This window comes from Lichenostomus cassidix, chromosome 6 (genome assembly GCF_008360975.1).
Source record: "Lichenostomus cassidix isolate B80296 chromosome 6, HeHo_3.0, whole genome shotgun sequence".
Lineage (NCBI taxonomy): Eukaryota > Metazoa > Chordata > Aves > Passeriformes > Meliphagidae > Lichenostomus > Lichenostomus cassidix.
In genome coordinates this window covers 17,424,616-17,452,254 of record NC_139487.1, presented here as the reverse complement: position 1 = coordinate 17,452,254, position 27,639 = coordinate 17,424,616, and the positions used below count along the sequence as shown (strand labels likewise).

At 42.5% G+C, this 27,639-nt stretch overlaps 1 protein-coding gene across 9 annotated transcripts in view; it reads right to left on the bottom strand.

Moving 5' to 3' along the window:
- ARHGAP22 (Rho GTPase activating protein 22) overlaps positions 1–27,639 on the bottom strand; it is a 137,658-nt gene that overhangs the window by 9,194 nt on the left and 100,825 nt on the right. For 7 of the 9 annotated variants that reach the window (XM_085065327.1, XM_085065330.1, XM_085065328.1 and 4 more), the window contains 3 exons: positions 25,831–26,007; positions 7,857–8,064; positions 4,454–4,586 (listed from right to left, as the gene is read on the bottom strand). In XM_085065327.1, coding sequence (XP_084921453.1) covers positions 4,454–4,586; positions 7,857–8,064; positions 25,831–26,007 — 518 coding nt within the window. Of the gene's footprint in view, positions 1–4,453; positions 4,587–7,856; positions 8,065–13,543; positions 13,755–25,830; positions 26,008–27,639 lie in introns of those variants that run through there. The other 2 variants (XM_085065329.1, XM_085065336.1) reach the window with 2 other exon arrangements.

The window sequence follows — 27,639 nt, the reverse complement described above, 5'->3', positions numbered from 1 at the left end:
ACAAAATGGCTTTGCTTTAGAAGAGGTGTCATCCAGTGTGTTGTAACTTACCAAAAAACTCAATGTCCAGAAATCAATTCAGTTCTCAGTGGAAATCCTCCTGCAAACTTTAATGGTTGATATAGAAGCCTTCAATTAGTGAGGCCTGCCAGCCTCCAAAGCCTGCCCACTGGCAGTGGTATCACTGCACCAGCAGATTGGCTTTGCAGCCTGTTTGAAACTTGCAGGCATTGAGTGCAGTATAAATACATGGCAGTAATGCTCAGCTGAGCAGAGGAAAGCTTTTTCTCAAAGAAACTAAATGAGTCCAATTCAACTACCTCCTTTTTAATAATATACTTACATTTGCAGTCATTCTTACTCAGGACATACTTCCTCACAAAATTTGTGTCTCTACATTAAAATGTTATGATGAGACATCAGTTGAAGGAATGACTTAAACCCCTGAAGCTACTTAAATCATCTCATGAAAACCTCTGACTCAGGAGGCCATTGTCCTGCCACAATCCCAAGTATCATTTGCTCATTCCTGTCAATGCCGTTGTTGCCCTGGAGATTTGCTTATTTTTGGAGACAACTAAACCTTTTGTGGAAAAACAGATACCAAAGCACATTTAAGGAAGAGTGATAGCTGCTAACTAATGATGGAGAAATTCCAGAAGCAACTGGTTCCAAAGTAGTGCAATTGAACATTCATTTCTAACTCTACTTGAATTTTTAAGGACTGTTAGGAAAGGAATTCTGGTGGCCAAACTCTTGCAATGTCTTCCTGAGTTCTCTGGTCCAGGCAAGTCAGAAAGATCCAGAGATCAGTCTCTATTTCTGCCTTCCTCCTTATTACCTTGAATATATAGGTAATTTTTTATTCTGTACACCTCAGCACAAAAAAAAAAGTTCTCTAATAAAAACCTGAAACTTAAAATCCTTAAAGGCAGTAATATCCTTTATAATTCCTTAGCTTAAACACTATGCTGGCTTAATGGTGACAGCAATGGAGACACCAATAAAAGGCCAGTCTCTTCTGAAAATCTCCATCTTTTTTAAACTTCTAAAAATTTTTCCATCAAGTTCAGCTGCTACAGATGTGAAAGTTAAGGTCAGTTGTATAGGTCAACCAGCTTTCAAGTAACAAGTTTGAACCAGAAATAGGTGAGCTAACAGATCTAATTCCCTCTCGAATTTTGCTCTGTAACCCAATTTATTTCAAATAGGGAAGTCAGGATGGTATTTGGCACTGTATTTCAAGTGCTCTGAATTAAAATGCCATCAGCTCCAATGGATGTAAGAAGAAGCTTTGAAAAAGAAATTCAGACAGCTGCGAACAGCAGGAAATATGACCTAAAGGTATAAGATGGTACCAGAAAGAAAAAAAGGTTCCAAAAATTTATAATCCATGCTTTGTCATAAGGAATCCCAGGCACAGTATAACACAGAGAGTATATTTACATTCATCAAAGATCAGACACCTGCCAGGTAAAAAAAAAAAACACCTCTCTCTCCGACTGCAGTCTTTATCAGCTCTGCCACAGATTTGTCCTCCCCAAGACCAACAGAAGGCAGAAGCTTAGCCGAGGAACACCAAAGTGACAGCACAGAGGAAAACATGAGCTTGAAACCTCTGTAGTAACAAACAGCTCTGAGCACTGCCTGTGGCTGCAGCCCAGCAAGCCAGAGAAGTACTTGGTTTCTATACTTCTCTGTACAGAAGAGAAGTACATTATTTATCCTGGGATTTTGCAGTAGTAACTCCTACCTCCTTACAAATGCTGCTTTCCAATGAATGATCCCAAACCCAAGGATTTTGCAATGTGTGTAAGAGATCAGCACCAGTTCAGAGCTTCTAGTTTGGCTGGAAAACTAGCTACACTTTCGATGTTCATAAAAAATTCAGATGCCTCTTTAAAAAACACTCAAAGCCTTGTGTTCAGTCTACTGAACTGCTGTGTTTATCTCTCGAGTACAGGTATCAGTGAGAGTTAAAATACTACCATGTCACATCAGCTCAGACTCTAATGAGTTTTTAAACTTTTGAACATCTCTTGCTCTAAAATTGTTTTTAATTTTTGAACCCTCCTCCCAATCAGTTGGGATCAGAATCAAATCTTTTTTAATGCTGCAGTCCTGCTTAAATACCTGGAGACCTCAGCACCACCCAAGGTCTCTGTTATCTCCCTGTTTTCATTCGAACACCAGAGATGAGCTGGGTGCAGAATGAAGATGAAAAGCAATTTGAATAAAAACTTAGGGCAGTACTGGAATTAGTCCAGGTTAATAATCACCACAATAATTTCTATCATGGTCACACTGTAACAGCATGAGGTGCCAACAATTTTATCCGAAAGGCTCTTTTGCCTTAGGCAGTTCTGGTTTTTTGGTATGGGGTGAGGGTGGCTGTACAAAACTAAAGAAAATTATATTAAGAGTCAAAAAGTCTCATTCAAAACTTCCAAGTGAAAAATTAAAAGAAAACATTACTTCAAATTAAACCTATACGATTACATTTTGTTTCAAAATACTTTTACAAAGTAAAATGTTTTCTTTTTAAATTCCCTGCTTTCCATTACGTGTTGAAAACCATGGTTTCAATGAAACCATGTTTCTGAGCAGGGGGATTTTCCATGTGGGAGGCGAGTCAGGCCCCACAGGCTAGGTATGACTTTGTGTTGCATCCTGCTCCACGTGCTACTGTGCACGTACAGCCTCTCCACCCCTGCTGCGTGCACTCCACCTTCGTTTCTGAAAAGGTAAACAGCCCACGCTGAGGTTCCAGATTTCCCTGACACAACCAAAATTGCTTATGTTTACAACAGTGCCTTAACAAAACAACCCTGTGCTATGAGCAGTGCTGCATTTTGTAAGTGTTCATTTTGGCTACCTAGTGCTCCCCATTGCCTTTCTAATCTAAAGACAATTCTGCTTTACAAGACATTTGAGTCTGACCTTGCTCACACAGATGTTGCTTCCCAAACTGCTGCAGCCTGTGCAGGCAAAATCAGGCAAACAACGCAGTTAATAAGCTGAGCAGTGATGTACAATTATGTTTGCCCAATTTGGCAGTGTCTCTACTCTTGTGCAATAGTGCTTAATGGATCCAAAACTTCCCAGTCTGCACATCTTATGACCAAAACGAAACCAGATCCACTGCCTTAGAAAATGCTGCTGTTTCTTGTGAAATAACCGCTGTGGGATCTGTAACACAGCTCCCTGCAGAGATGCCTGAGTTCACTGAGGATATGGCAGAAAATGAGGTAGTTTTCAAGTTTTGGAGGTAGTAGACACACACCTCTACCTACTGAAATACAACACTAGTGCACTGGCACTCTGATGTGGCTGTGTCCAGAATGCAAATGCATATCCATGTGTGGTAACATGCTGTGTCATGCACAGATATCTGCTTTCTCACAGTTGGCTAGAGGCTACATCATTTGAGTGTAGAGAGTAGTAAACTTGCCTTTTAACCATAAAAAACTTATATTGCCACATATGCTGCATTTGAAGCATCTTCCTGTGGGCATCATGAAGGACAATCTCCACAGAGTCTTCTGTCACTTGAACTGAAGGTGAACCCCAGAGTCACAGTGAGGAACAGTTCTAACAAATCCCACCAGAGACAAAGATGAGACCACACACAGAAAAGGGATAGAACTGTGGACCACAACTTACAAGCCCTCAGGCCTTTGCTTCTTTAGCAAAGACAAGACACAAATAACAACCCTTGCAGCTGCTTTAAATTTCTGTTCTAGAAGGTGGCACCCACATCAGACCAGACCTAACATGCCTTTGCAGTCTGCAAAGGGCTATGGGATCACCACAAGAACAATATAGATGAAACATATCAATCATATTGTAAATTATCCTGTTCCATGACTGCCACAGACTTGGTGGTTTTTGTCAGTCCTTTCCCTTGCCTGGAAACCAAAGAGAAGAACATCACAAGGAGGTTCTGGCAAAGTATTCATTACATTATTTCCCCCTCCCCATTTTGGGATAATATCATAACCTGCCTTCTTGTAGTGCCTTTCCTCTAAAAAATACAAAGACCATTGCACTGATCAAGGTCTCATCCACCAAAATCTTTGGGAAGGAGAATATACTGTTCTGATAAATAAAATGGAAAACACAGGAAAAGGGAGTGACTCCATACAGCTCGTTAGTGAGTGAACAGCAAGGCTGAGAAAGGAACCCAGATTTCCTCCTACCTTGCATCTCTTGCTAATTACACTACACAACAGCTTTGTTCAGAAGAAAGAAGCACAAGGCTACAAGACTGACTTTTTTTTAAGCAGTGGCCTGTGATAACAGCACCCAATTCACAGCTTCAGGAAAATTCAGGGAAAGGTTCACTGGGATTTCATTGATTTAAATCAAGTGTGAAGAGTGATGAGAAAAACACCTGTACTACATTGAGTCTTGGGAACATCCACTGAGGAGGCACATTAGAAGGATCACTGACCTCTCCCTCATCTTTTGAGAGCAGCTGTCCACAAGAAAGAAAGTCTTCGTATTTGGCAAAGGGGATGACAGGCTCTGGCAGTTCTCGAAGGTAAAGCTTCAGGAGGGACGCCACAGTGTGAACATCTGTGTTGCTGCAATAGAGAAGAGGAAGGAAATTTAGAAACCCACACTACCTCAAAGCTTGATGCTTTTAGTTGGGGGTGCATCAAGGCCCCTCAAGGACAGGGACAAAGTAGGCACATGGAAGGAAGCTCTTCTGCTAGTCATTTGTACTAGGCAGGAGGGTCCGCCTGAGAATAAGGGAAATCTCCATTTTGTCAAGATAGAAATGCACCTCAGGCAACACAGCCAGTGGAAATTATATGCCCACGATACTGCTTAAGGCAGGGTGACACTGTGGTTCTTCTGCCAGTGTGGACCAGGAATGTGAACAATAGTCCAGGCAAGTGCACAGTGATCACACAGCATTGACAACAGAGCTCTGCATCCTGATTCTGTCAAAAATAACCTCTGAGCCTCCCACTGATCCTTCCTGATGCTCTCCCCAGCCAGCACACACATACAGCTGGTGGGCTGGGCTCCAATGTGTCCTGGTCAATCACTCAGAAGAAATGGAGGAAGCTGTATTTCCTCCAGGTCCTCTATTGTCCTTTGGTATGGCTGCCTGGCTTGTGGTATCTGGAATTAGTCCTAATTAATCCTAGCCCATCTGTTATGATAGGCCATCAGCTTTTCCTTTCTCTCCCAATCCAGGAACTTCTTTTTCTTCTTTCTCCTTTGCTTTAAGTTAGAGTTGAGGTATCAGACCCCATGATGATGATGCACCTGCTCTTCCCGTTCCAGCTATCCAGCTTTTGGTGTATGATGATACCTCTCTCTCTTATTCCAAGTTTGCTGTTGTACAATGTTGTTAATCACTGCAGATGACCTCCTCAAAGGTTTTGACTCTTGGAACTCTAAACAGGTTGTCACCATCACGTCCCTACCCACCGTTGTCCTGACAGTCTTTAAAGAATTCTGAGAAAAACACATTGGTAAACATTTGGCAAGAGAGCTTCAAATCTCTTCTCTCCAAAAGCTGAATCTCTTCCACTTAGTATGCCTTTTTTTGGAAGACACAGCTAAAACAAAACTGGAAAAATTACAACAGAAAACTGTCTGCAGATACCACTTACTAATCCTGCTAGTGCTATTCCTATTAAACAGCTCCATCATATTTGAGAATACCAGTTTCACACAGTGGTTTTCTTCAGTTGATTATAATGTTTTGTAAATGAGATCAGTACCCTTATTCTTGTTTTTCCTTTAGTGTGGAGTTTCAGGTGTGGATGGTAGATCTGACTATCACTGAGAAGCAGAGTCCAGAATAGAGCTTCAGGGCTGCTGGCTGCAGTAACTGTTACATCCACAATGCCATGTGAAATTTAGTCAGATTTTCAGTGGCAGCAAAGTGCAACAGCAGCAGACTGCTACAAGTGCTCTCAAAACAGCAACACCTGACCTTTCATAAGAACATTCATATGCACTAAAAACCCAAATTGGAAAGGAAAGCCTTCTAAAAATAAATATTTTAATTATCAGTCATCACAAAGGTCTGATCCACCATGGGGCAGGCAGGCTGAAAGCACCTGGGATATCACTGTAGTTACAAAAGACATCTAAAAGCACTGACTGCAGTTGGGAAATAAGAAAGGATATTCCTTTTACTGAACCTGATTTGGAAACAAGCATAAGGTCTTCACACTTCTGTTGCCTAGGTGTCCCAGGCCATATACAGATAAGTTTTAGTTACACACAGAGAAAATTATGGTTGCTAGGAGAAGAAGCATTTCACTTAGCCAGAGTGGAACTGCCTCTCCATTGCTCCTGTCTATGACTACAAATATATCAGACAGACTGTATGTATACATGTGGACATGGTGGAAAGAGAAAAAGGCTATGACTGGGGGACCCTCAACTGTCCACCACTCAGGTACTCCAGGCTTGCTTCCTTTAGTTCTGTACTGAACCTTCGGTTACCACATTACACACTGACTACCCAAAAGGCAGACATTCCTTCCTGGAGGTCCTTAGCACCTCTGTTAAAGGGGAGACTTAGCACTGATCTATCTAGCCAGTGCAAATGCCTATAGAAATAAAGGTGCTTTCTGCACCTGAGGTGGTGAGGCACTGGAACAGGCTGCCCAGAGCAGCTGTGGATGACCCACCCCTGGAAGTGTTCAAAGCCAGGTTGAATGGGCTCTGAGCAACCCGGTCTAGTGGAAAGTGTCCCTGCCCATGGCAGGGAACTGGAATAAGATGAACTTTGGTATGCCTTCCAATCCAAACCATTCTACAATTCTATTTTGCTTTAAAAATGCTGGGTGGAAGCTTGGTTTATCTTCACAACAATGAAGTTAGTATAGATAAGGCTAAAGTAAAACATGAAATTGAAACTCTCACTAATTTGTTCCTTCCGTAGATACTCCAGAGTATAGATAGTTCCAGAGTATAAGCACTGAATTAAGATAATTCAAATTCTGAACTAGAACACCCATTAAGAAATATAAAGGTTTTGTTTAAGAAAAGATTAAGTGAGACAATTTGATGATTTCAAACTTATTTTCTTCATGAAAGTATTTCTAAATGTTTGACACTTCCATTTAGGGAGCAAATACTGTTTGTGGTTAAGAATCAAAGAAAGGAGGATGGGTGGTCTGGGAAGCTGAGGGAAGGGAAGAATTAGAAGAATGTTTCAAATAAACTCTGAAGATATACTTCCCAAGATGAGACCAAACACTGCTTCTGCCCACACAGGAGAGAGTGCTAGCTCTTCCTGCACTGGTAGGCAGGGGAGGTATGGGCAATGTTGAGACTGGCTGCAGGTCCAGGGGAAGCAATCCCCTAAGGTTAATATGTTGGTAACACAGCAGATGCCACCTGCATCACCTGGAAAAATGGTGCTAGTGAGTTCTGGCAAGAAAGACATGTGAGATGGTGGTGACTGTTCTGAAACCTGGTGACAAAGGAAGAGTCAAGGTATTGCCCCAGGCAGATCTGCTGGGAGAATGCAACATCTGAAAGCACTACATCACCTAGTTCACCTCTGTCATACGCATTTCTATGGTGGGATCCCACCAACTGCTCAGTTTGCTGCACCCAAATCTAGCAATGCTTTTCATTGAAATGTGTTCTTAAACTGATACACTGGAGAAACCCCATATAGATCAATGAGCTCTGCTCCACCACTGAATAAAGGCCTCCACACCTAACACCATGTGGGAGAAAGCTCTATCAGTACTTTCAACAGAGAATGATGGTGTGGAAAGAACATGTAAGCTAGGATTGCCACTGCACGGACATTCCTGGCAGATTTTACATGTCACACATACACCAGCCTGAATTTGGTGATGTCAACTCACCTGTCAAAAAGGGGTTTCTCTCCACAATCAAAAGAATCCTGCAGGTCTTTGACAAGGTTGGCTTGCCCAGGCATCCGAAAGAGCCCCTCCTCTGTAAGACCTCGCTCCCGAATAAAATCCACACACTGTTCCACCAGCAGTGGGGCCAAGCGCTGGCCATACTTCCGCTCGTACTGTACGGTGTCCTCCAAGCGCTGTCCAAAGATCCCTGACAGCAGAGAGCAAAAGAGACATCTGGGTGTCAGCTTCAACTCTTCCTGAGCTATTGCTTGGGGCACACAAGAAGGGAAATTTTCTTATGGAAGGGGCTGCCTGTGCCAAGGTCCAGTTTATAACAGACTCTGAAGAATAAAGCTACTTTTAAAAACAAGAATCACATGATGAATAATTTTTTCTTTCCGTTTAACAGTGCTTTAAACTATCCTCTGACCTAAGATGGTTTATGTCTCATACACAAGGAAGGTGGGTTTAAGGTTATATTTATGGTTATCCATAACTGTGCTGAATTTGGATTAAGTATTCATACTTTCATTGCATCTTCCATCCCAAGAAGACCAAAACAAAGGCCACATTGACTTTATGGGACACATTTCCTTCCTGCCTGCACCCACCGCTTAGGCTGTCACACAGCTGCCCTACCAGAGTTTGCAGCTGGCCAGCCTAACAGGCAGCAATCCCAGTAGGAGAGGATTGCTAACACAGCAGAGTACAGCTGTCAACATTAGAACTGGATATTGTGAGAATCCTCCACCATCCTGGGAAACTTTCTTTTTCCTTTAATTAAACTTGCTGAATGAAAATTAAAAAAAAAAACAAAACAAAAACCAAAAAAAAACCCAGTAAAAAACATCTCAAATCCAAAATCCGTTGCCTTTCCTACTAAAAAGTGCAAGCTGTACTTCTTGAATCTTGAAAATATCAGAAATACCAGATTCTCTAAAACCAGACTGGCCTAGGTTAATTTTTCAGTCAGACCTACTGTAGACATATATTATTAAGTAAGAAGGACTGTCTGTTTCTTTGGGGAGTATGGAGTTCCTGGCCCATACCAGCTGCTGAATACCACTATTGCCAGCAGATTTTGACAACACAGAAGGGGCTCAGGCTGTAAGAGGCAGAGGTCTTAGTTCAATCCCTGCCTCTAGGAGACTGCTCCATATAAAAGGACTGCCACTGAGTTGTGTTCTTAAACTCTACTTCTAGCACCCTACAATGTTTGGTGGAGTTAGGGAGGATAGTATCCAAGTTAATCATGTTTTGTTAATAAAAATTCAGTAAGTGAGGGAATCCCAGAATCTACTCCCAGAATTTCACAAGACGCCAGACCAGAAATTCTATTTGGGGATTTCTTGAATCTGCAGGAAGTTATCAAGAGATATCAACAATCTTTAGATCGTTCATTCAACACTAAGTTAAATCTGCAGGTCTGGAAAAAAAAAACCAAACCAGCGTTCAATACTGGAGTCACACTGTTTCACACTCAATAGCCAGAGGCAGTGTCTAATACTTGCACATGTGTGCTTGTACCAGGCCAGGGGATATGGTAATTTCTGAAGGCTTTACTTACTTTCCCCTGCTAGTGACCATGTGTTCAATTTTTTATTTTAATGCTACAATCATGAGAGGCTGATAACTCCTGGTAGGAAGTTTCCTAACCACTGATCACTGTTCTTCATAGGAGACACCATGTCAAACCATACTTGCTTGCTATATTCAGTCCAACCCTGCTCAATCCTCAGTGAAACAAACCTCTCATTATCAGTTTTAGCTCATTGAATGAAGGCTGCAAGAAGGATTCTGAAGTCCAATTTCCTTTCCCTGCCTGTTTATTATACATCAGAAGGCAGACACTTTCCTTACACCACAGCCTACACAACTGCATTACAGTATCAAAGCCGGAGGGCCATGAAAAGTCTCAAAGGAAATTCCCTCATCCTGGCAGGAGGGTATGCCCTGGAGCAGGGGAATTATCTTTATCACTGTATATATTTGGTTTATTGCAGAGTAAAGGTTTTACTAGTTCTCATTTCTAATCTCTTTGAATTTTCACTGAGTTAGGTGTCTCTGAAGTCAAGTTCTAGGACAGGGAATATCTTTCCGCTTTTGCACAGATTGCTTTGTAATCTCATCAAGTAATCCCTGCTGTCATGATGGAGCACATCTATTTCCTTAAAATGATACATGTTGTTCACTTTTCTAGATGCAAGACATACAGGTTCACGGAGGTCAGTGTGTGGCAGAAATCAGGGAAACAGCAGCCCTCTTTTATCAAATCTCTACTTGCTGAATCTGTTTCCTAATGGGTCTGTCTGGAGAAAACTCTGGGAAAGAAATAAATGCTGTGTATTCCACAGGCACAAAGCACTTATACAATGTTCTTCTATAAGCTCATTTTCTGATCTACACTTAGATCAAGGGCATAGGCAGCATCAGACACACACATAAACAAGCACACACAGAAGAACTGCATGAATAATCTCCACTGAAGCTCTGCCTACTTTTCCCCAGCTTTGACTGGTCTGTGCTCAGTGACATCTCTAATACATTTCGGGCAACATCAGTCCTTGCCTTCACAGTCAGCTTGGATCACAACAGCAGGAGCTATCTGTAGGTGCAATCTCCCAGTGAGTGAATTCTGGTGACAAGTTGACTGCAGTCAAATAGAGACCACTGACACAGAGAATAAGGAATGTGATGCTAAGATAACAGGGACAGAAGGGTGACCTGCTTGGAGACTCAGATGGAGCAGCAGATGGACCCTTCACAAACAGAATCATCATTACTGTGAGTGTCTGGTGCACAGATAGATGCTGGGGATCCCATCTTTCCTCCATCTCACACACTGAGGTCAGTAACATCTTTTTCTCCTGGATGAAAGCAACAATCTTTGGAGGAAATAAAGGCACTGAAATATTCTTATATTGCAATACTCTTCACCTCCTTCCTGACCATTTCAAATAAGTAACAAGAAAAACCAGGCATGAAACCAAACATGAGCAAGGATGAAGCTGATCTGCCCATCACGTGATGAATGAAAGGAGCTGGCACAAGTGTGGGCTTCTTCTTTCGTGGCAGTGTCTGCTGAAGGGCTGGGCTAGATCACACAATCTGCAAAGGTCATTTTTCGGTGGGGAAGATGACTCTGAAGCCATTGCCAGGGTGAAAGACTTCTCCCAGCTCAGCTCTCTCAGCTGCCTCCCACAATGATTTGGCAGCCCCACTCCAGCCCAAACCCAGTTGAAGATCTATGCCTTACCTCTCTTCCCTTGAACTTGGCCCTCTAATTTTCCAGGGAAGCATTAGAAGGGATCACCAAACATTGTACAGACAAAATATTTCATGCAAGCCAAGTTTGTTGCTAACTGCAACTTTCCCTTCATTACATTTTTCAGTTATGCAGCTCTATGCTTTTTCTTTCTCTCTATCATACTTTTTTTTTTTTCCCTAAGCCATAGACAAGGACCACCACAGATGCTGCTCAGAAGAAAGACTGCACCCAGGCCAAGTCTTTTAGCAGTAAGAGCATTATGGCTGGTGTTTAGAGAGAAAAAGCACAGAGCTGTAGTTAGTGGGACTGGAAAGTTTGCCATGGAGAAACTGTTCCGTGCAGAGGCAGCAGAACTTGTCCATGGCTTAGAAAAGGAAAGTAGTGTTAAGGTTCATAAAAAGAGCAAGGTAAGAGCTATCTATGGAGTGGGGCTGAAAAGGGACTGTCAAAGGCAAGTTTGAGATGCTGACAGTTCCAGGTTGCAGGCATCTTTCATCTGGGCATCTGCTGGGGGTCCTTGAGGAGGCTCAGGAGAATTATCACTTGGGCCCTCTCAGTCACATTGGCAACAGGCTTTGCAGATGTGCCTACTTCAGACTCCCAGGGCTACACAGGGCAAACTGAGGAACTGGTGTCCTGCTGGCTCTGTATCGCTCGTCTCATTTCCATCAGCTCTCCGAGCTTGTAAAAGTTATGTAGTAAAATGTCCCTGGAACTACCAGTATACGACAATATCTCCGGTTTGGACAGGGACTGCCCTGCCTTCCAAGGAGAAGCAATGTGGAGCCAGTCACACACACAGCCTCATCTGCTGGCTCCTCAAGGCACAGGCCTGTTTTTAATCACTGGGCCCTGCAGCTCAGACTGAATTTGGCAGCGCTTCACTCCATTTGATGATCCTGCTGGAAGACATTAAAGTCTTTTTCTTCATTCTAAAGAAGGGGAGCCAGTGCCATCCAGTCACACTCCAGACGGAGTTAAGCTGGAAATAAAGCCAAAAGCTTACCAGCAACCTAAGGGTTAAGCTTCCTTGTCATACTCTTATCTCTAGCTAGGCCCTTTTGTTTGGTTTCAAAGCAGAAAAAAAACTCCAGCATGCCTGGAACCACATCCTTAATCTCAGAAAGATTCAAGAGATACTAAAAAAATGGGCTAGCAGAGCTACAGAATTTCTTCCCTCTACTCCAACAAGCTGCCTCTGTTCTTTAAAGATTTAGGTGACTCTTTGTGGAAAAAGCGAGCCAGGAATGATGTACTGACTAAGACACAGACAGGCTCTCTGTCCTGGCCTGAATAGCTCACCCACCAGCTCCAGGCATACAAAGCCTATACATTCAGCTATGCTGTCCAGACATGCAGTGGGCAGGAAAATATATGCTCCCTGCTACATTTTTCCTCATCAGAGGCTCTGATTTCAACCAAAATAAACTAAAGACAGAGATAAAGTCAGTTTTTGAGTAGATTTTCTCCATGGGGAAGACTAAGGACTCCGCATCTGCTTAAAGTGTGAAAAGTCCAGGCACACCTACGTCAGCTGTATGCACAGCTTATTACACACACGTTAAAAGATGTGTGGGAAGATAATCAGGCTTACACCTGGATGCTGGTATACAGCAGTGCATACACCCGCGCATGCATGTGGTGCCTCACAGACACGCAGTTTATGGATATAAAGATTGTGTACGTGCTCACCTGCACAGGTAAGTGCCTGCTTTTACCTTCCCACTTTCATGCTTAAGTTCACATTTATCTATCTGTCCCTCTCACACATGAAAGCACTGAGAAAAAATCACGGGCAGACATTCAGAAATGCATATGCTTCCACAGCATAAAACACACACAAACCTTTAACTTGTTTCCCCTCCTCTAGCCCACCCAAGCACACACTACGTGAATTACTGCAGCAGCAACAGAAAAAGGAGTTTCATGTTAGGAGCCATATATACCTAAAAAAAGATAGTCCTGGACAACTAAACAATCCAGCCAGACAAAGAATGCAAGAATAAGGGAAAAGAAAGGAAGCAACAAATAATTAGGAATCAAGAAAAACTGACGAAATAACTTGCTCAGAGTCACACAAATGGGTCTGTGGTGGAACTTGGTGTCTTCTGATGCCATTCCCAGAAAGAGTCATGTCCATATACTAGAAGCTGATTGCTCTCATCCATATACATCCATTTAAATATTCTGTATATATGCAAAGAGAAACACCCCTTCCCAGAACTATCTTCATATGCTGGTTTTGTATCCAGTAGTATTTTTGGCCATAGACTGTGTCCTTTCCACTCCTTCCCCCTTGGTAAAAGTCAGCTCCTATCTTAGATTCTTATCCTCTGTCTAAGGCTACACTCAAGTATCTGCTTTTCCTCTAGGAAAAGAAAACCATAACAAATCTAAACTCTAGAAAACCATCTCATACCTCTCGTTCTTGTGCAGCACTCCGCTACATGACAGGCACTGAGCTTCAAGCAGAAACCAGGCAGTGTCAGACAGCAGGAGCGGCAGAGAAAGAAAGTCCTGACTTCAGGCATCAGACACATTCTGAGTCCCAGCACTGGCAGCTTTCCATTCACCCAGCGCTACAGAGCGGAGAGCAGCCGATCTGCCCTGGGAGATAATCTCGGCAGCACATCTGGTCTTAGCTCCACAACTCGGCATTAATTATGACTTGTGCAGAAAGCATTTGAAATATCCAATGAGATGCAGAGCTCCCCGGCTCGCTCCGAACGGGGAAGGAGAGAGGAGAAAGACAGGCAGGTAGGGTCTTGCCCACCCTCGAAGCTGCTGCCAATGTAAACAGCAGCTAAGTATGGGTCACAAGTTTTAACAAAGGCATCCCCCATCGGCTCTGTAATATATTCATGCTCTAATTGCTTGTCAGATCTATTCTAGATAGCTGGAAAAGCTGAGCAACAGTTGCCGTCTGAATGCCGCACTCTGGATCCTTCCTGATACAGGCAATATTACTGTGCTGCAGGCAACCTGGTGCCCTGGTCTGGCCTCTCATCTGCTTACAAAGCACCAGAAGCAGAAACCTGGTTTTGGAGGGGAACATTTCCCCACAGTAGCCTTAGCATGCTCTGAGAGTACCTCCACAGCCCTGGGACATGTTGGAAAGTTTTACAAAGCTTAGTAAAAGCTACATTCCTTGACCTGTGCAGGTTTTTTAGTGCTTACAGCCTCTCCTTTAGCTTTTCACAGAGAAACTGCCTGAATTAATAGCTCAGCTGAATAACTGGTAGGGGAAGGAACTACAATTCCTTATGTGTGAACCAATACCCAGTCACTTTACTTGCAGGAAAACATTCACTCCCCTCAGCTCCTGCTCTCAGGGTAAGAAGCCTGTCATTAACAGAAATGCTTACCATGCAATGCCCTGTGCAGTTATACAAAGGTCAGGCCTCCATCCCATTCACAAAATGCACTCATGTGACTGGAGATCTGCAGCAGTCACCACCCAAAACCCCTGCACCAAGCTTCTGGGTAATTTTATCAGTATAAGCTAACTTTTTCTCCCTCTGCAGGAAAGAAAACATACACAAAAAAAGTTTTATCTGCCTGCAGCTGTTCATCTGCTTTGGCTATTAAAATGCCTGTGGTCACTATGTAGAACACACTCACCTGAACTCAGTGGCCCACCCTTTTCTTAGCTACACTGTGGCCCATTTTAAACACACGTGTAAAGAACCTACTGAACACACTGACAAGCTATGAGATTCTAGTCAGTGAGACAGTGTTACCCCACAACAAACTTCTCTCTATTCTCTATTTATTTTGGCAAAACGGTCCTGAAGAAAAGAATGCCTCTCACCCTAAATGAAGGCAGTACCAGGATCAAAAGCTCTTGAACATTGTGTGACTCCTGGGGCTGTCCTGTACAGGGCCAGAAGCTGGGATTTTGATGATCCTAGTGGATCCCATCCAACTCAAAATATTCTCTGACTGGCAAGACAGTAAGGTATTCCTTAGCTATTTGAGGTGTAGCTTGAGTAGCATGGTACTGCACAGCTAGACACCAGAAGCCCAGTCAATACACTAGACAGCATTTAAAGCACACTAAAGAATACTTAGAAAGTGATGGAAATCCTTAAACCAAAATAAAAAATGAGTTCCTGAGTATTCTTCACCCTTTTATCCTCCCCTCTTTCCTTGTAAACACAGCAGGCTGCAGGTTAGGGAGAGCCTGCCTGCAATGCTAACTGGTGAGCAGGACCAATCCTCTTTTAAATGCCTGAGATACTACCAGAATTTTTAGGACTATTTCCTGGAATAACACCTCAAAATCTGTCACATCTGCTAATAACATTGTGGAGCCTAGGACTTGGTGTTTGGGATGGCAGCACAGGTGATAGCAAATGCAGACTTTTCCATTCACTTGTCCATTTCTGTTTTCCATCTCTCAAAACATGGGAACAAGGAGGTATCCAACGAAATAGAAAGTTATGCTGTTTAATATGGATATTGTTATACCCAAAGTATAATTAACCAGTGAAATTTACAGCCTCTCTGCAGCCAAGGACACAGCATGACTCAAAGCATGATTAGACTTCAGCAGAACTTACAGTGCTATGAGATGATGAGGTTAATGCAAACTCTTCTCCAAAGAGCAAACATAGCTTTCTGGTGAGAGAAAAAAGCTGGAGCAGATGCTTGCTCATGTAAGCATCAGAACTAAAGGAGAAAATGACAGCTGCTTCAGTGTTGCTCCCTACACAAGGTAATTCTGCAGCTCTAGGTGTCCTGCAACAGCAACACTGTGCCACACACTCCACAAGTACCACCTATCTTCTTATATGAAACTCACAATCCTTTTAAAAACATGGTGCTAAAATTCATGACTTAGACTATGGAATATGAGACTGGAATAAAAATCACAAGATATATACATATATATACACATATATATAATTTTTCTTCTGAGTTTTGAATTTCCACGTCACTTGGATCTTGCTTTCTCTGTTAACCACATTTGTCAAAAATTAAATCCAAGATTCACACATAATCACTGGATTGCAGGGGCTGCAGACTCCAGAAGTATACTTGATACTGCAAGAATAGCAATAAAATCCAAAGGATTTGCCAGATTGCATATAACATAGCATCGATATTTTCACCTGGAGATCTCTCCATACACATATGCCAAGAAGGGAAAGGGTAATGGAGACTGAGCTCCCTCTGTCCCCACTGGTATGAAGTTGTTTAACTGTAGAAAAGTTTACCACTTAGCAGCTCTTATATTCCAAAAAACAACATAGATTTATAAATTTTTTCAGACATTACATCTTCCATTGATTTGCTGCTGGGGAGCTGGAGGCATTTTCTTTCCCGGTGTCATTGCAGGGAGAGTCCTAGCACTGCTCTCATGAGCTAGCACCACTGCAGTTATTTTGTTGCAGGTACCAGAACAGGTAGAAAGCATTCTGCCTGAAACACATCACTGCAAGCCTCAAGATTGGCTGGAAAGTTCATGACAACTCACACAACAGGCATATTTCAGGCTTGGCATCTAACTCAGGTGAAATTCAGTCCTGAATCTGGTAGCAACAGACAGGAATGATGAACCCATGTGAACTCAAAATATTTCTCCTCATCTCTGATTGTGAGCAAACTTGTTGGCTTGCACAGCTCTAGCAAGTGCCCATGGGGGGTGTGTGTATTTTTAGATACTGGCTTAGAGGATTAGCTAAGATACAGGTACACTCAAGCAGATCTGAGGGAGCTCAGATCTAGGGAATTGCACTATTTGTACAGAAAGGGCCTAGTGTCAAAGTCAGAACCATAGCTGAAGTTCCCTATTTTCAAGAAGGTTGAACCTTGTACAGACTCATTTTTTAACCCAGGTAAATCTGGGCACTTGGACATCTTTTATCTACCCAAAGCTGACAGTGAACTGGCTAGAGATGATCATTCACAGAGCTGAACCCAGTAGGAAAAGCTTCAGCAGTAATGTCTTTTGTACAGAAAATTTCCCTTCCCATTTCCTCCCTCTCCAAACACTTTGGTCAGATCCTTCTCTGAACAAAATTATGTCCCCACACCCCTCACCTGCTCTGGGCTGGGGTCTCAACCTTTACTAGTGAAATTAAATCTTTTGAGAATAAACAGGCTTCTGTTTACTTACTGATAAAACAGTTCACTCTGGGTTAAAGATTAGCAAACAGCTATGCTCACCTTTCTACCACAGTAAATCCTTCTTAACCTGTGTAATGTATCATCCCATCTCTCTATAATATGCCAGGAACTGACCAGCAGCCCTGTAAATTACACCCTGTGATGGACTGACCAGTTTATGCTCCAAACTGAGATTGTTACTGTGCTCACAGAGAAAAGATGATAAACAGACCTAAACATCACATAACCACAGCATTCTGAATCCAGAGCAAATCCCCTGTGTTTATTGCTCTCTTTCTCTCTAAACAAAGGCAAGACCAGTTTGAGAAAAAAACATCAAGAGCAACAGAAAATGCCTTTTAGCAAGCAGTGATCTGGACCAATGTGCCCTGGACAACTTCCTTCTGCCCACAAACTAAGATCATATTTTACAGAATTTTTTACTTACTGACTCTTGCATATGTCTCTCTATGCTTAAAAGAGCTTCCATACAATTGCCTGAAGCAATGTCTGTAGAAAGCACCTGATTAGGAGGTCATCTCCTTCAAGTGGTGCTGCTAGTTGATGCCCCCATTGCACAGAAAAGCATTACAAAAATTCTAGGCGTTGGTAAGTAAAAAATAGTTACGACAAAATGTAATTGTTACCACCAGTGTCTCATCACTAGAGATAGATGAGAGTTCCAGCTGTGGATTCCAATGAATGGAGCACAGAGTCTGAAAACTCAAGTATGGAATAAAATTATTCACCTGAATTTATGACTATCCAGGAACCTGGCAGGGACTGTGATCTAGACTCACAGCCAACATTTAGAACATTAGGCACTTTTATCCACTCAGAAAGCCAGACAAGCTTATGGCCTGAATCTTTTCCACATCCCAAGCCTTCCCATATCCCAGGGTTGATAACCTAAGCACAACCTTTCATTGAGATGCAGACAGGATCAACACTGAACACACGGATGTTTATCCAAATCAAACTTCATCATAAATACCTCTGTCAGTCTCTAACCTTCAATTTTAAAACTCACTATCAGGTAAATTGTATATAGTTTCACTTTGTTGCATCCTCAAACTCAACCAATGATGAAAATCTGTCACCTGATTCCCATATATTTATCTTTATCCTCCACTGCCCAGCTAAAACCTTCATCAACTTACAGCTTCACCACCCAAGCAATAAGGTCAGTGTCTAAGTTCCAGCAACAGCTGAATCTGACCAGCTGTGCTTGGGGAAGAGGCAGAATTTAGCCCCTGTTTGTAAAATAGGTAAAACACTTCAGTAAATTTGCTAGCCATTCAAGAAAACTACTAGAGAAGTGCTAAAGAGCTGAATGTTCCCTTCTCTAAACTGCAACTCGGACTGAAGGGGAAATTGCAAGTCCAGTTACATGATGATGATGGAGAAGAAAAAAAGAGCAACTGTGGATGGAAGAAGGGCAAAATTAGAAAGAAAATAGGAAAAGAGAGACAGGGTGAAATTATTTGTTCTCAACTCCAAGATGGTTAAAAGTGCAGCTTGCAAGGAGCAGGCTACCATTCCCTGCCATTCAGTAGTCACATACCCTCATAACATGCATCAAAGGACTAATACACAGAAATTAAAATACTTGCCTCCAACCTGAGAAACACCACAGGAACACGTTTGCCCCATTAACACACCACCAAGATGTGCAGTGAGAATGCCATCAGTGTTTTAAAGACTGTCAGCTTTCAAATGTCAAACATGAATCTGATGATTACAGGAATAGTCTCACTGAGAAACCACGAGAGTAGGGGGTGGTACTGGTCAGACTCTGTGCTACAGGCAGAAGCCACCAACAATATAACAAATGCACAGCACTGTCAACTCTCTATGGCACTTAGCAGCTGAAGAGGAAAGCAAAGCCAAGCCCCATCGTATCTCATCTAAAGCTGAACTGCTCTTTACAAAATTGGCATATTAAGCTAGTGACTACCTCCAGAAATGTTTCTTTGATTGCCCAGGTAGACTTTTCTATGAACACATCTAACTTTATTTTTAATCCATTTATTCTTTTTATTTCTGCATCTTGTAACAGTGAGTTTCACAATTCAGTTGTGCTCTGCATTAAACACCTTTTTCTTGGTGCAAACCTCATGACTGAAAACTTCTTAGATGTGTCATTTTATCCATCAGGCCTTCCTGCTATCCTCTTTCTTCCCAGGCCCTTTTCAAAGCAATGTTTTTTTTTTTGTGTGAAGGATTTCAGATAGATTGTACATCTCAATTGCTTATACAACCTCTGGAATACAAGACCATTTCAGGTCTTGTATTAAAAATTCTACCCTGAGCTCAAAAAGCCCTTCCTACCACAAGTTTCATTCAAATGAAAACATACCCATATGATGTTTCATTTTATCAAATCAGCATTTCCCAACCAAAAGAAGATCTAACAAGCAAATCCCATGAAAAGCTTTACCCTGCTCACCTGCAAATGTAACAGAGGTGACTTCTGTTAGTAGTTTTTCTCTATCTGGTATCTGGTTGAACAGAGGCACTGAGAAGCTGCCTGTCATTCCCCAGCTCAGGGTTCCTGCTCTTTGGTGCCCCAGACTGTCCATGGTAACAGATAAAGCTCTAGAATTTCATTCACCTGATTCCAAACTGCATTATCCTTCAGAAGCCACTGGAACGAAACTGGTTAACGACAGCTGGGGATAGTGTTGCAGTGCCCAACTCATGCTGCTGGCATGGGGCTTTTGAAACCAGGAGTGGAGACTTTCCCTCTGAGGGGCTCTGACACAGCACTTTGAGAATACCCATTTCTGCTCTGGAATGACCAAGCTACTGCATGGTCCCCACTCAGAGCCCAGACCAGCCTGGGCACTAGTACCAAATGTCACTGAAAGCCTTGAGCCAGCAGCTTTAGAGGTGAAATACATGCAAGGAGCAGGAGAGGACCTGACTCCTAAAGGTAAGATCTTTAAAAGTCAGTAGGGAACATCTTGACATGCTTTAGTTTTAATTTTAGTTTTAGACACTTCCATCAGATATTTCTACATGCTACGTATCAGCCTTGATACAAACAACTCCAAACCTTCTCTTCTTTAGGCTACACAATCCCAGCCTCCTCAGCTTATCTTAGCATTTTACTTACACAATCCTTTAATCATTTTAGTGGTCTTTTACTTGACTCACTTCAGTAATCCCATGGCCTTCCTGTCCCAGGCAGACCAGAATTGGACAAAACACTCTAGATGTGGAATTACTAGTGCTGACCTGAAGGCTCACCTCCCTGAACCTCCTGGCAATGCTCTTCCCAAAGCAGCCAAGGAATTTGCTGGCCACAATCATCTGACACACCAATTAGTCCTCCCAATATCATCTGCAAGCTTACTGAAGGTGTGCTCTGTCCCGTTATCCAGGTCATTAACAAAGCTGTTAAACAGTACTGGCCCCAGCATTCCCCTTCACATCCCTTTACAGATTCAACTCCAGATATCCTTTAGCTTTCCTAAGTCCACTCCTACATGCTCAGGAATTTCTCTGTATTCCTCCTTTTAGGTCACTTGTCCCTGCTTCCAGTTCCTCTATGCTTCCTTTGTAGCTAATGAGTTTTGTCACAAACATCTTGCTCATCCATGCAGACCTCTGCCACCTTTGCTTGGTTTTCTGCACAAGGAAGAGGACTGTCCTTGAGTTTGAAGAAGTAACCTTTGAAAATCAACAAGATCTCCTGGTCCTCTCTTCTCTCCAGGATCATATGCTATGGCATTCTTCCAAACATATCCCTATGGTCAAGGTCCATGGTTGTAACCTTTCTACTTGCCTTGCAGAATGATGCCATCAGAGTGGTTCTTTCACAGACAGTCACTGTCAACTCAGGCAAGTCATCTGATTGTTCAGTATTTCAGATTCCTCCCGAACAAAAAAATGAGGCCAACTGCCTTACCCTACCTCAAGGCTTTTACTAGGATGGTAAAATACATTGGTCACAAAGCAGTAATAGAAGCCCCAGATATATGTGACTGAGATAAATCAGACAAAAAAGAACTTAGTCAGGTCTCAGAAACTGATCTTCAAATATTCTCTGTTATAAACAGTCCTGGCAGCAAGATCCACTCCCAACTTTAATTACTGTATCTTAGTTTCTGTATCTACAGGTGCACCATCTGCTTGGCGGGGGAAAAGCTAACCAGCATGGGTACAAAGCTAACCAGCACCTCCTCCCAGACAATTCAGGCATCCCCTAGTCCTGGGCAAATACCTGACCTCATAACCCCCATCATCTTTTCCTCTTCCCTTGGCTGGGCCCATCTCCCAGCATTAGACAACAGCAAGAGCAAACGCTGATAAGCTGCATCAGGCGCCAGCTATCTCTGCCGAGATAACAGCAGGTATCAGGCACAACAAACATCCAGCGCCACTCCCCACACACCCGGAGCAGCCTGCACAAGGGAAGCCCACCCTGACACCTCCTGAAGGGGCTCCTCCTGACCCAGTCAGGAATCATGCTTGAGGCTCTCACTCTGGGGGAGCCTGCTAACAAGAAAGAGAGTAAAAACCTCTGCTCTGTCTTCAGACTGGGCAAATAACAGAAGCCACCTCCCTCCTCCTCTTCATTACTGTGGTACCTTAGCATCTCAAATTCACTGATATGGCTCTTTGTTTATGATGCTTTTAGTTGAAAACTCCCATCTTACAGGTGAAAAAATTAAAACTCGGGACTCCCAAAACTTAACCCAGTCATATCCCAGCTCCTAAAGAGTTTGGCATCCTGGTGGACATGTATCTAATACCAATATCTGACCCTTCAAAAAAGTCGTTTGCTTTCATGAAGTTGTTATCTCAAAGACATTTACTCATCTAAAGCAGGCTCCCTAATTAATCCAATGCAGGGCTAGTCTTCCATTACCCATAAGGACAATGACCCAGGAATAAAATTACACCTCAGACAATTGTCCCACATTTTCCAGTTCTCCCCTAATACAAGAAATATATGAACAGGACCCAGGTTACCAAAAAACCCCCATTGTCTGCACTCTTAGCTGGCAAAAGAAGAAAGAATCCATACATCATGGGAAAGAAGTCTGGAATTAATGAAGTAGAACAGCTTCCTCAGAGAACACGTCTTCAGACCCCACCATTTTAACGGTGACTATTCCTCCTAAGTAGAGGAACTATTCCTGAAGCTCTTGAAACACAATTACTTTGTCTCAGGGTAAAGCTCTCCATGTTTGCCTAAGGGAAACACATCCCTTCCAACTGCTTCACCTCCCCTCCATCACAAGTAACTGATGAAAGCTTGGGATGAAGAGGAGGAGAAATTAGGATAAAGTAATGGAGAAAGAAAGGGGCTGAGACATGTATTTCTGGCAGAGAAGCAAGGAACTGCTCATGGCAAGTCAGAATATGTAAACAGAAGAAAACAAACACAAACATAAATCAAGATTAACACAGAATGATTCTGTCCCCATGCCGTGCTGGTTGTGTGCTGAGCTGTGAGAGAGTTATGCCACTTGGCATTCAACTCAGGTACCAAAAAGCCCAGATTTTGCATCTCATGGCAAGAAATTCAGTCCTAGACAAACTCTGTTTTACAGCTGATGCAAGACAAAAATGAGGAAGGCATGCCAACTGAGAAGTGGGCCCATGAAAAGGAATTTCTTTGCAGTGGCTGTATCTCCTCAGACCTGAAGTACAGCACCACCACACGTGTACAGAGTAAGACCTCATCTCCCCTACTTCTACACCAATCACTTTCAATGCATCCACCTTGGGAGCGCAATGGCAAGGTGACTCTCACCCAAGCCTGTGGCCACAAACCCTTTGATTTAGCACTGTGGCACTGCTGCAAGCACTTCACATTAAAGAACAGCTGCTGAACAGCATGGCTGTAGAACACAGAGGGACTCTCCAGATAAGCTTTTAGTGGAGTAAGCTTGGTGCAAAATTTGTTTGTCACAGAGGTAAGAAGGATCATAGAAAACAGTTTCAATCATTCATCTGTCAGAATGTGCTCCAAAACTTGCTTTTATTAAGTCACTGTGACAAACTTCTTTCTCAAAGACAATCAAAATGTAAGGAGTACTCCCAAATCCCAGTTTACAAAATCTTCTGCTCTGAATGAGATGTACTAGACTCAAGAATTCAGGAGCCTGAAACTCAAGGAAACTTGTCTGAGACTATTTTCCCTATAAACAAGACAGCTCTTCTTCAAAAGACTCAGGAACTCTAGGATTTTATTTTAAGGCCACATTTGAAGTGTATTTCAAAGAACACATTCCATATGACTTTTAAACATGACTGTGTCTTCTATTAGTCATTTGTGATCCTCAGCAGCTTTGGGGAGTTTTCTGTGTTATTTTAAGAAGCCTTTGCTGTTCACCTTTAAGCACAGTTCATACGCTCGCATCAACACATAAGAAGGTACCTTCAACCTTTTTTATGTTTCTTCAACACATCAGCAAAGATTAAAGTGTGGTTAAGCCTCCCCTTTTATCTTGGCGTAATTCATTTTTACACCATATCAACCTTCTCCAGGGCTGGATATTTGCATATTAATAATGACGCCTGCTGTTTAATTCCTCCCTTTAGTATAATATATTAAAAGGCGTTGATAGATAAGACTTGACTCTGAAATTAGTGGTGGTGGCAAAGCAGAGTTCAAATTATTCAATTAAAACAGAGACAACTATGTTTATTGTCCTCCCACATTTGAGTTAAGCTGGAGTTTCACCTAGAGAAACTGTCCTGCTCTAATTATGATGGAAAAGGTGTAGGTTTGATCATTTTATCAAACTGGCTAAAAACCATTTGGGAACAACAGTTTGAACATCTTTACTTTTTCCCAGTTATTGACATTCCTATACATTCTTTGGAAGTGCAAAGAAGCCGAGGATGCAGCTCCATGGTTTCTTTAAGCCAGTTTCTGTGTGGGTTGGAGTCAGAATGAACAAGCCTCCCCTCTTCCATGCCATCATGTCTCCCCATTGTCCTCATTGTGTTGGAATTATTAGTGTTGTAGCTGCATGGCTAGCAGGGCCAAGGAATTAATCTGCCCGTGAACTAATCCTCCCCCCTTTTTTTTCCTGTGAGGTCATTTCCTACTGCATAGTTCAAACCCCCCATTATTAGCAGAATGGAGGGTGGTGGGAGCACATGGTTGCTGGGTGGTAGAAGACCACTCCTCAGAGTTGCTGGCACTTCTACACCTCAGAGAAGTGACCACAGCATAAGAATCTGCTCTTGCAGCTTGGACTACAAAGCAGGCGTGGTTGAGCCAGCTTTAGGCTAATGCATTTGAGCATTAGGGCAGAGAGCTCAGGCTAGACTGAATGCTACAAACAGCCACAGAAATACCAGCTCTGAGATTCCGAGACTTCTGATGGAGGACCTGCACTGAGCTCAGTCTAAAAGACCCTTCACTGTGGACTGGAATTCAGAAGGGAAGCAAAACAAGCACATATTCATGTTTGAGGAGAAATCATGGTAGACCAGTTTCTACTAGTGAAGAGGGGTTGCTCTGCCCACAGCACAAAAGCATCATATGCAACCTCTCAGATCAGATACAAGCTAACTTTTGTACCTACACCCTTTCTGCTACATGAAAGACGGACCTTGGAAAAAATTGCACCAGTAGAAATCGTATCTCCTCCAGATAAACCAAATCCTGCTACACAGAGACTCCAAATTTCAAGAGTCACTTAAAACAAAACAAAAAACAAACCCGGGATAAAAGTGACTAACAAACACTGCACCTTCTTAGTCCATCAAGGTCATTTTTTTCCCCCCTAGGTCCAGGAAAATTAGTAGCTTCATTTCAGCAAGAGTAATTGTATTACCTAACCCTTATCTGGCACTTTTTTTATCTGTACCTCTCAAAGAGGTTGACAGCACTATCTCCATGTGATACCACTATTTGCATGAACTCCATCAGTAGTACACAAGTCACTTCAAAGCACCATGCCCAGTACTGAGCCAATAGCTGCTGTCACCAACACTGAACACAGAAGAAAACATCTGTGAATCATTGTTCTATGTTAAATCACAAAAACAACTTCTATTTAATCTACTGTCTTGAGAATTCAAAGATTGTGGTATAATATCAACACTGAGAGCCCGGATTTTTTGTTCATTTTAACTACAATGATTGTCTACAGCTGTGTTACCCTACAGGTAACACAGCCTGACCCTGCTCTTCCTCAGGCTATACCCTCACTGAAGCCAGTGGAAGCTTTGCCTTCTCAACTGGGCCCTATGTTAATTAAAACTCTTGCTGCCTCTGGCTGTATGGATGTTCAAGATGGGCATCTGCCCTTATGGAACAAAACTGAGATAACTGGACAGAATCCTTCATTCCCATAAGGTCCACAGAATAATTTGCTGTAAAGAACTGAATACTGACAACAGTGGTATGTTTGTTATCACCACCCATTTCTGACTGAGACAGTCATACAGTCTGGATGTGCACTCCCCTTCCATTCCTGTCCTTCCCCAGCAAAATAAAAATAAAAAAATAAAATCAACCCCATCCCTTGCTTCAAAACACTTCAGACAATCAAGAGCTTATCTAGACATCTCAGTGATTTTACAGTGTTACACATATCCTAGTATCACAAGAGTATGTTTTACCTTGAGGCAAATGTTTTAATTTATGTGCATGTGAGCTATTTGCAATACCTCCACCAAATGGAGCCCATATAACCCGTCGGATGGCTTTCACCCAATCTTCCATTTCATTCTGGGAATTAGCCATAAGCAGGAAAGCCTCATGATTGACAGGCATCTTTTCCCGGTCCCCTGCACCACCTGAAAGACAGAATACAAATCTCTTTTAGTATCTAGTTCAGAAGAAAACAACCAATGTTTAAAGCCACCAAAAATCTGGGTCAAAATAATCAAACTATTATTTTAATTGAGCAGTTTTACAGACAATTCCTACTGATGTGCTGCAGCATCCACAGAACACAGGTTGATTAAGTTCAAAGCAGAAGTGCAAAATGTGCATTTCCAGTGTGGGAAACCTTAAGATGTTGTATCTGCAGTCTCAGCAATGAGAAAGCACAGGCCATAAGACTCTATAGGAAAAGTATGAAAAAATTTCCACATACGTGTGCTGAGGTATTGAGAGATTTTTACCCAAAGAGGGACCAACCGAAATGTAAGACATTTTAAAATGCTTCAGATGTAGAAGTCACAAGATCAACCACTTTCCCCAAGTCTCTGGGAAATTTATAGTCTCAATACAGACAAAGATACCCATTTTGACTTTGGATCCAATTCAGAATAAAGTTAGGAGTTATTAATGTTGGTGCAAAACATCTCAGAAAATCACTGACCAGAATATCAGATTCACTCAAGCTGTCATAAAAAACTGTTCCTTGTGGATACTCCAAGACTTGAAACATTTTGAACCTTCTTTTCCTGTTTCATTTTTAGGTCAGCACTCACTCCAGCCAATTTAAATCTTCCCCTCGCCCTTCATTTTGTGTTCCAGAGCTGGATATAACCTAGTGAGTGCCACATAAAAACATAAAAGCTTTATTAGAACAGCCTCTGTATGAAAAGGCTACTGATCCTGTCCAATACAGCAGCTGCATCCCCAGTGGCCTGGAGCTTCTCCATCACCATGGAAACTGCCTTTGGCTTTGCTACGGAGATAACATCTGAGCCGTTGTGTCACTGTCATTTCCATGCTTACATGGCTTTCAGCACCTACTGGCAAGCTAAAGCTGCCAGCCTGTGCTGAGCAGCTGAGATTGCCTGTCCCTGGAATTCAGAGATAAGAGCGGGATGATGGTATGCTGTGGTTTCTGCAGAGCTGATTTAGCATACACAGAACATGTGCTTCTTAAATCCTTGCTAATCTGGGGAAAGAAGCAAGCTGGGAGCTGCCTGCAAGCCAAGGAAGTACTTTTTCTTGCTATTAATTGTTTTCTTGCCTTGACACACTCATGAGCATTTACCGGCTTGCAAAGCAGAAGTGGTAAAATGAGATGCATTGGGAAGTATCTTGTGGTTCTCCGAGAAGCAATTCACTAAACTGGGAAACTGATGCAGTCCTTCAATAAAGAGGAGAAACAACAGCCACCCGAGACTAGTCATGTAGCTTAAGAAACAAAGGTCATGATGCTTTTTCCCCACACGTACCCAAATTCTGCCTTTTTTCCTCATAGCATCCTCTTGGACAGTCTCCCATATTTTAATTTACTGAATTATTCATATTCCTTAACGTATATGAAGAGAGCAGCTCTCTAGCTCAAGGCTAGGATGCAGGCATCTGAACAGATCAATGTTCCACCATACTCCACTCCAAGGATGACATACTTCATCCTTTGCATACAGAACTGTCAGAAGAGGAAATTGCTGTCTGTGACTCCTGTCACTGCCTAAATCTTTTTACCAACATACTCGGCCTCATGGTGAAAGCAGAGGTCGTGA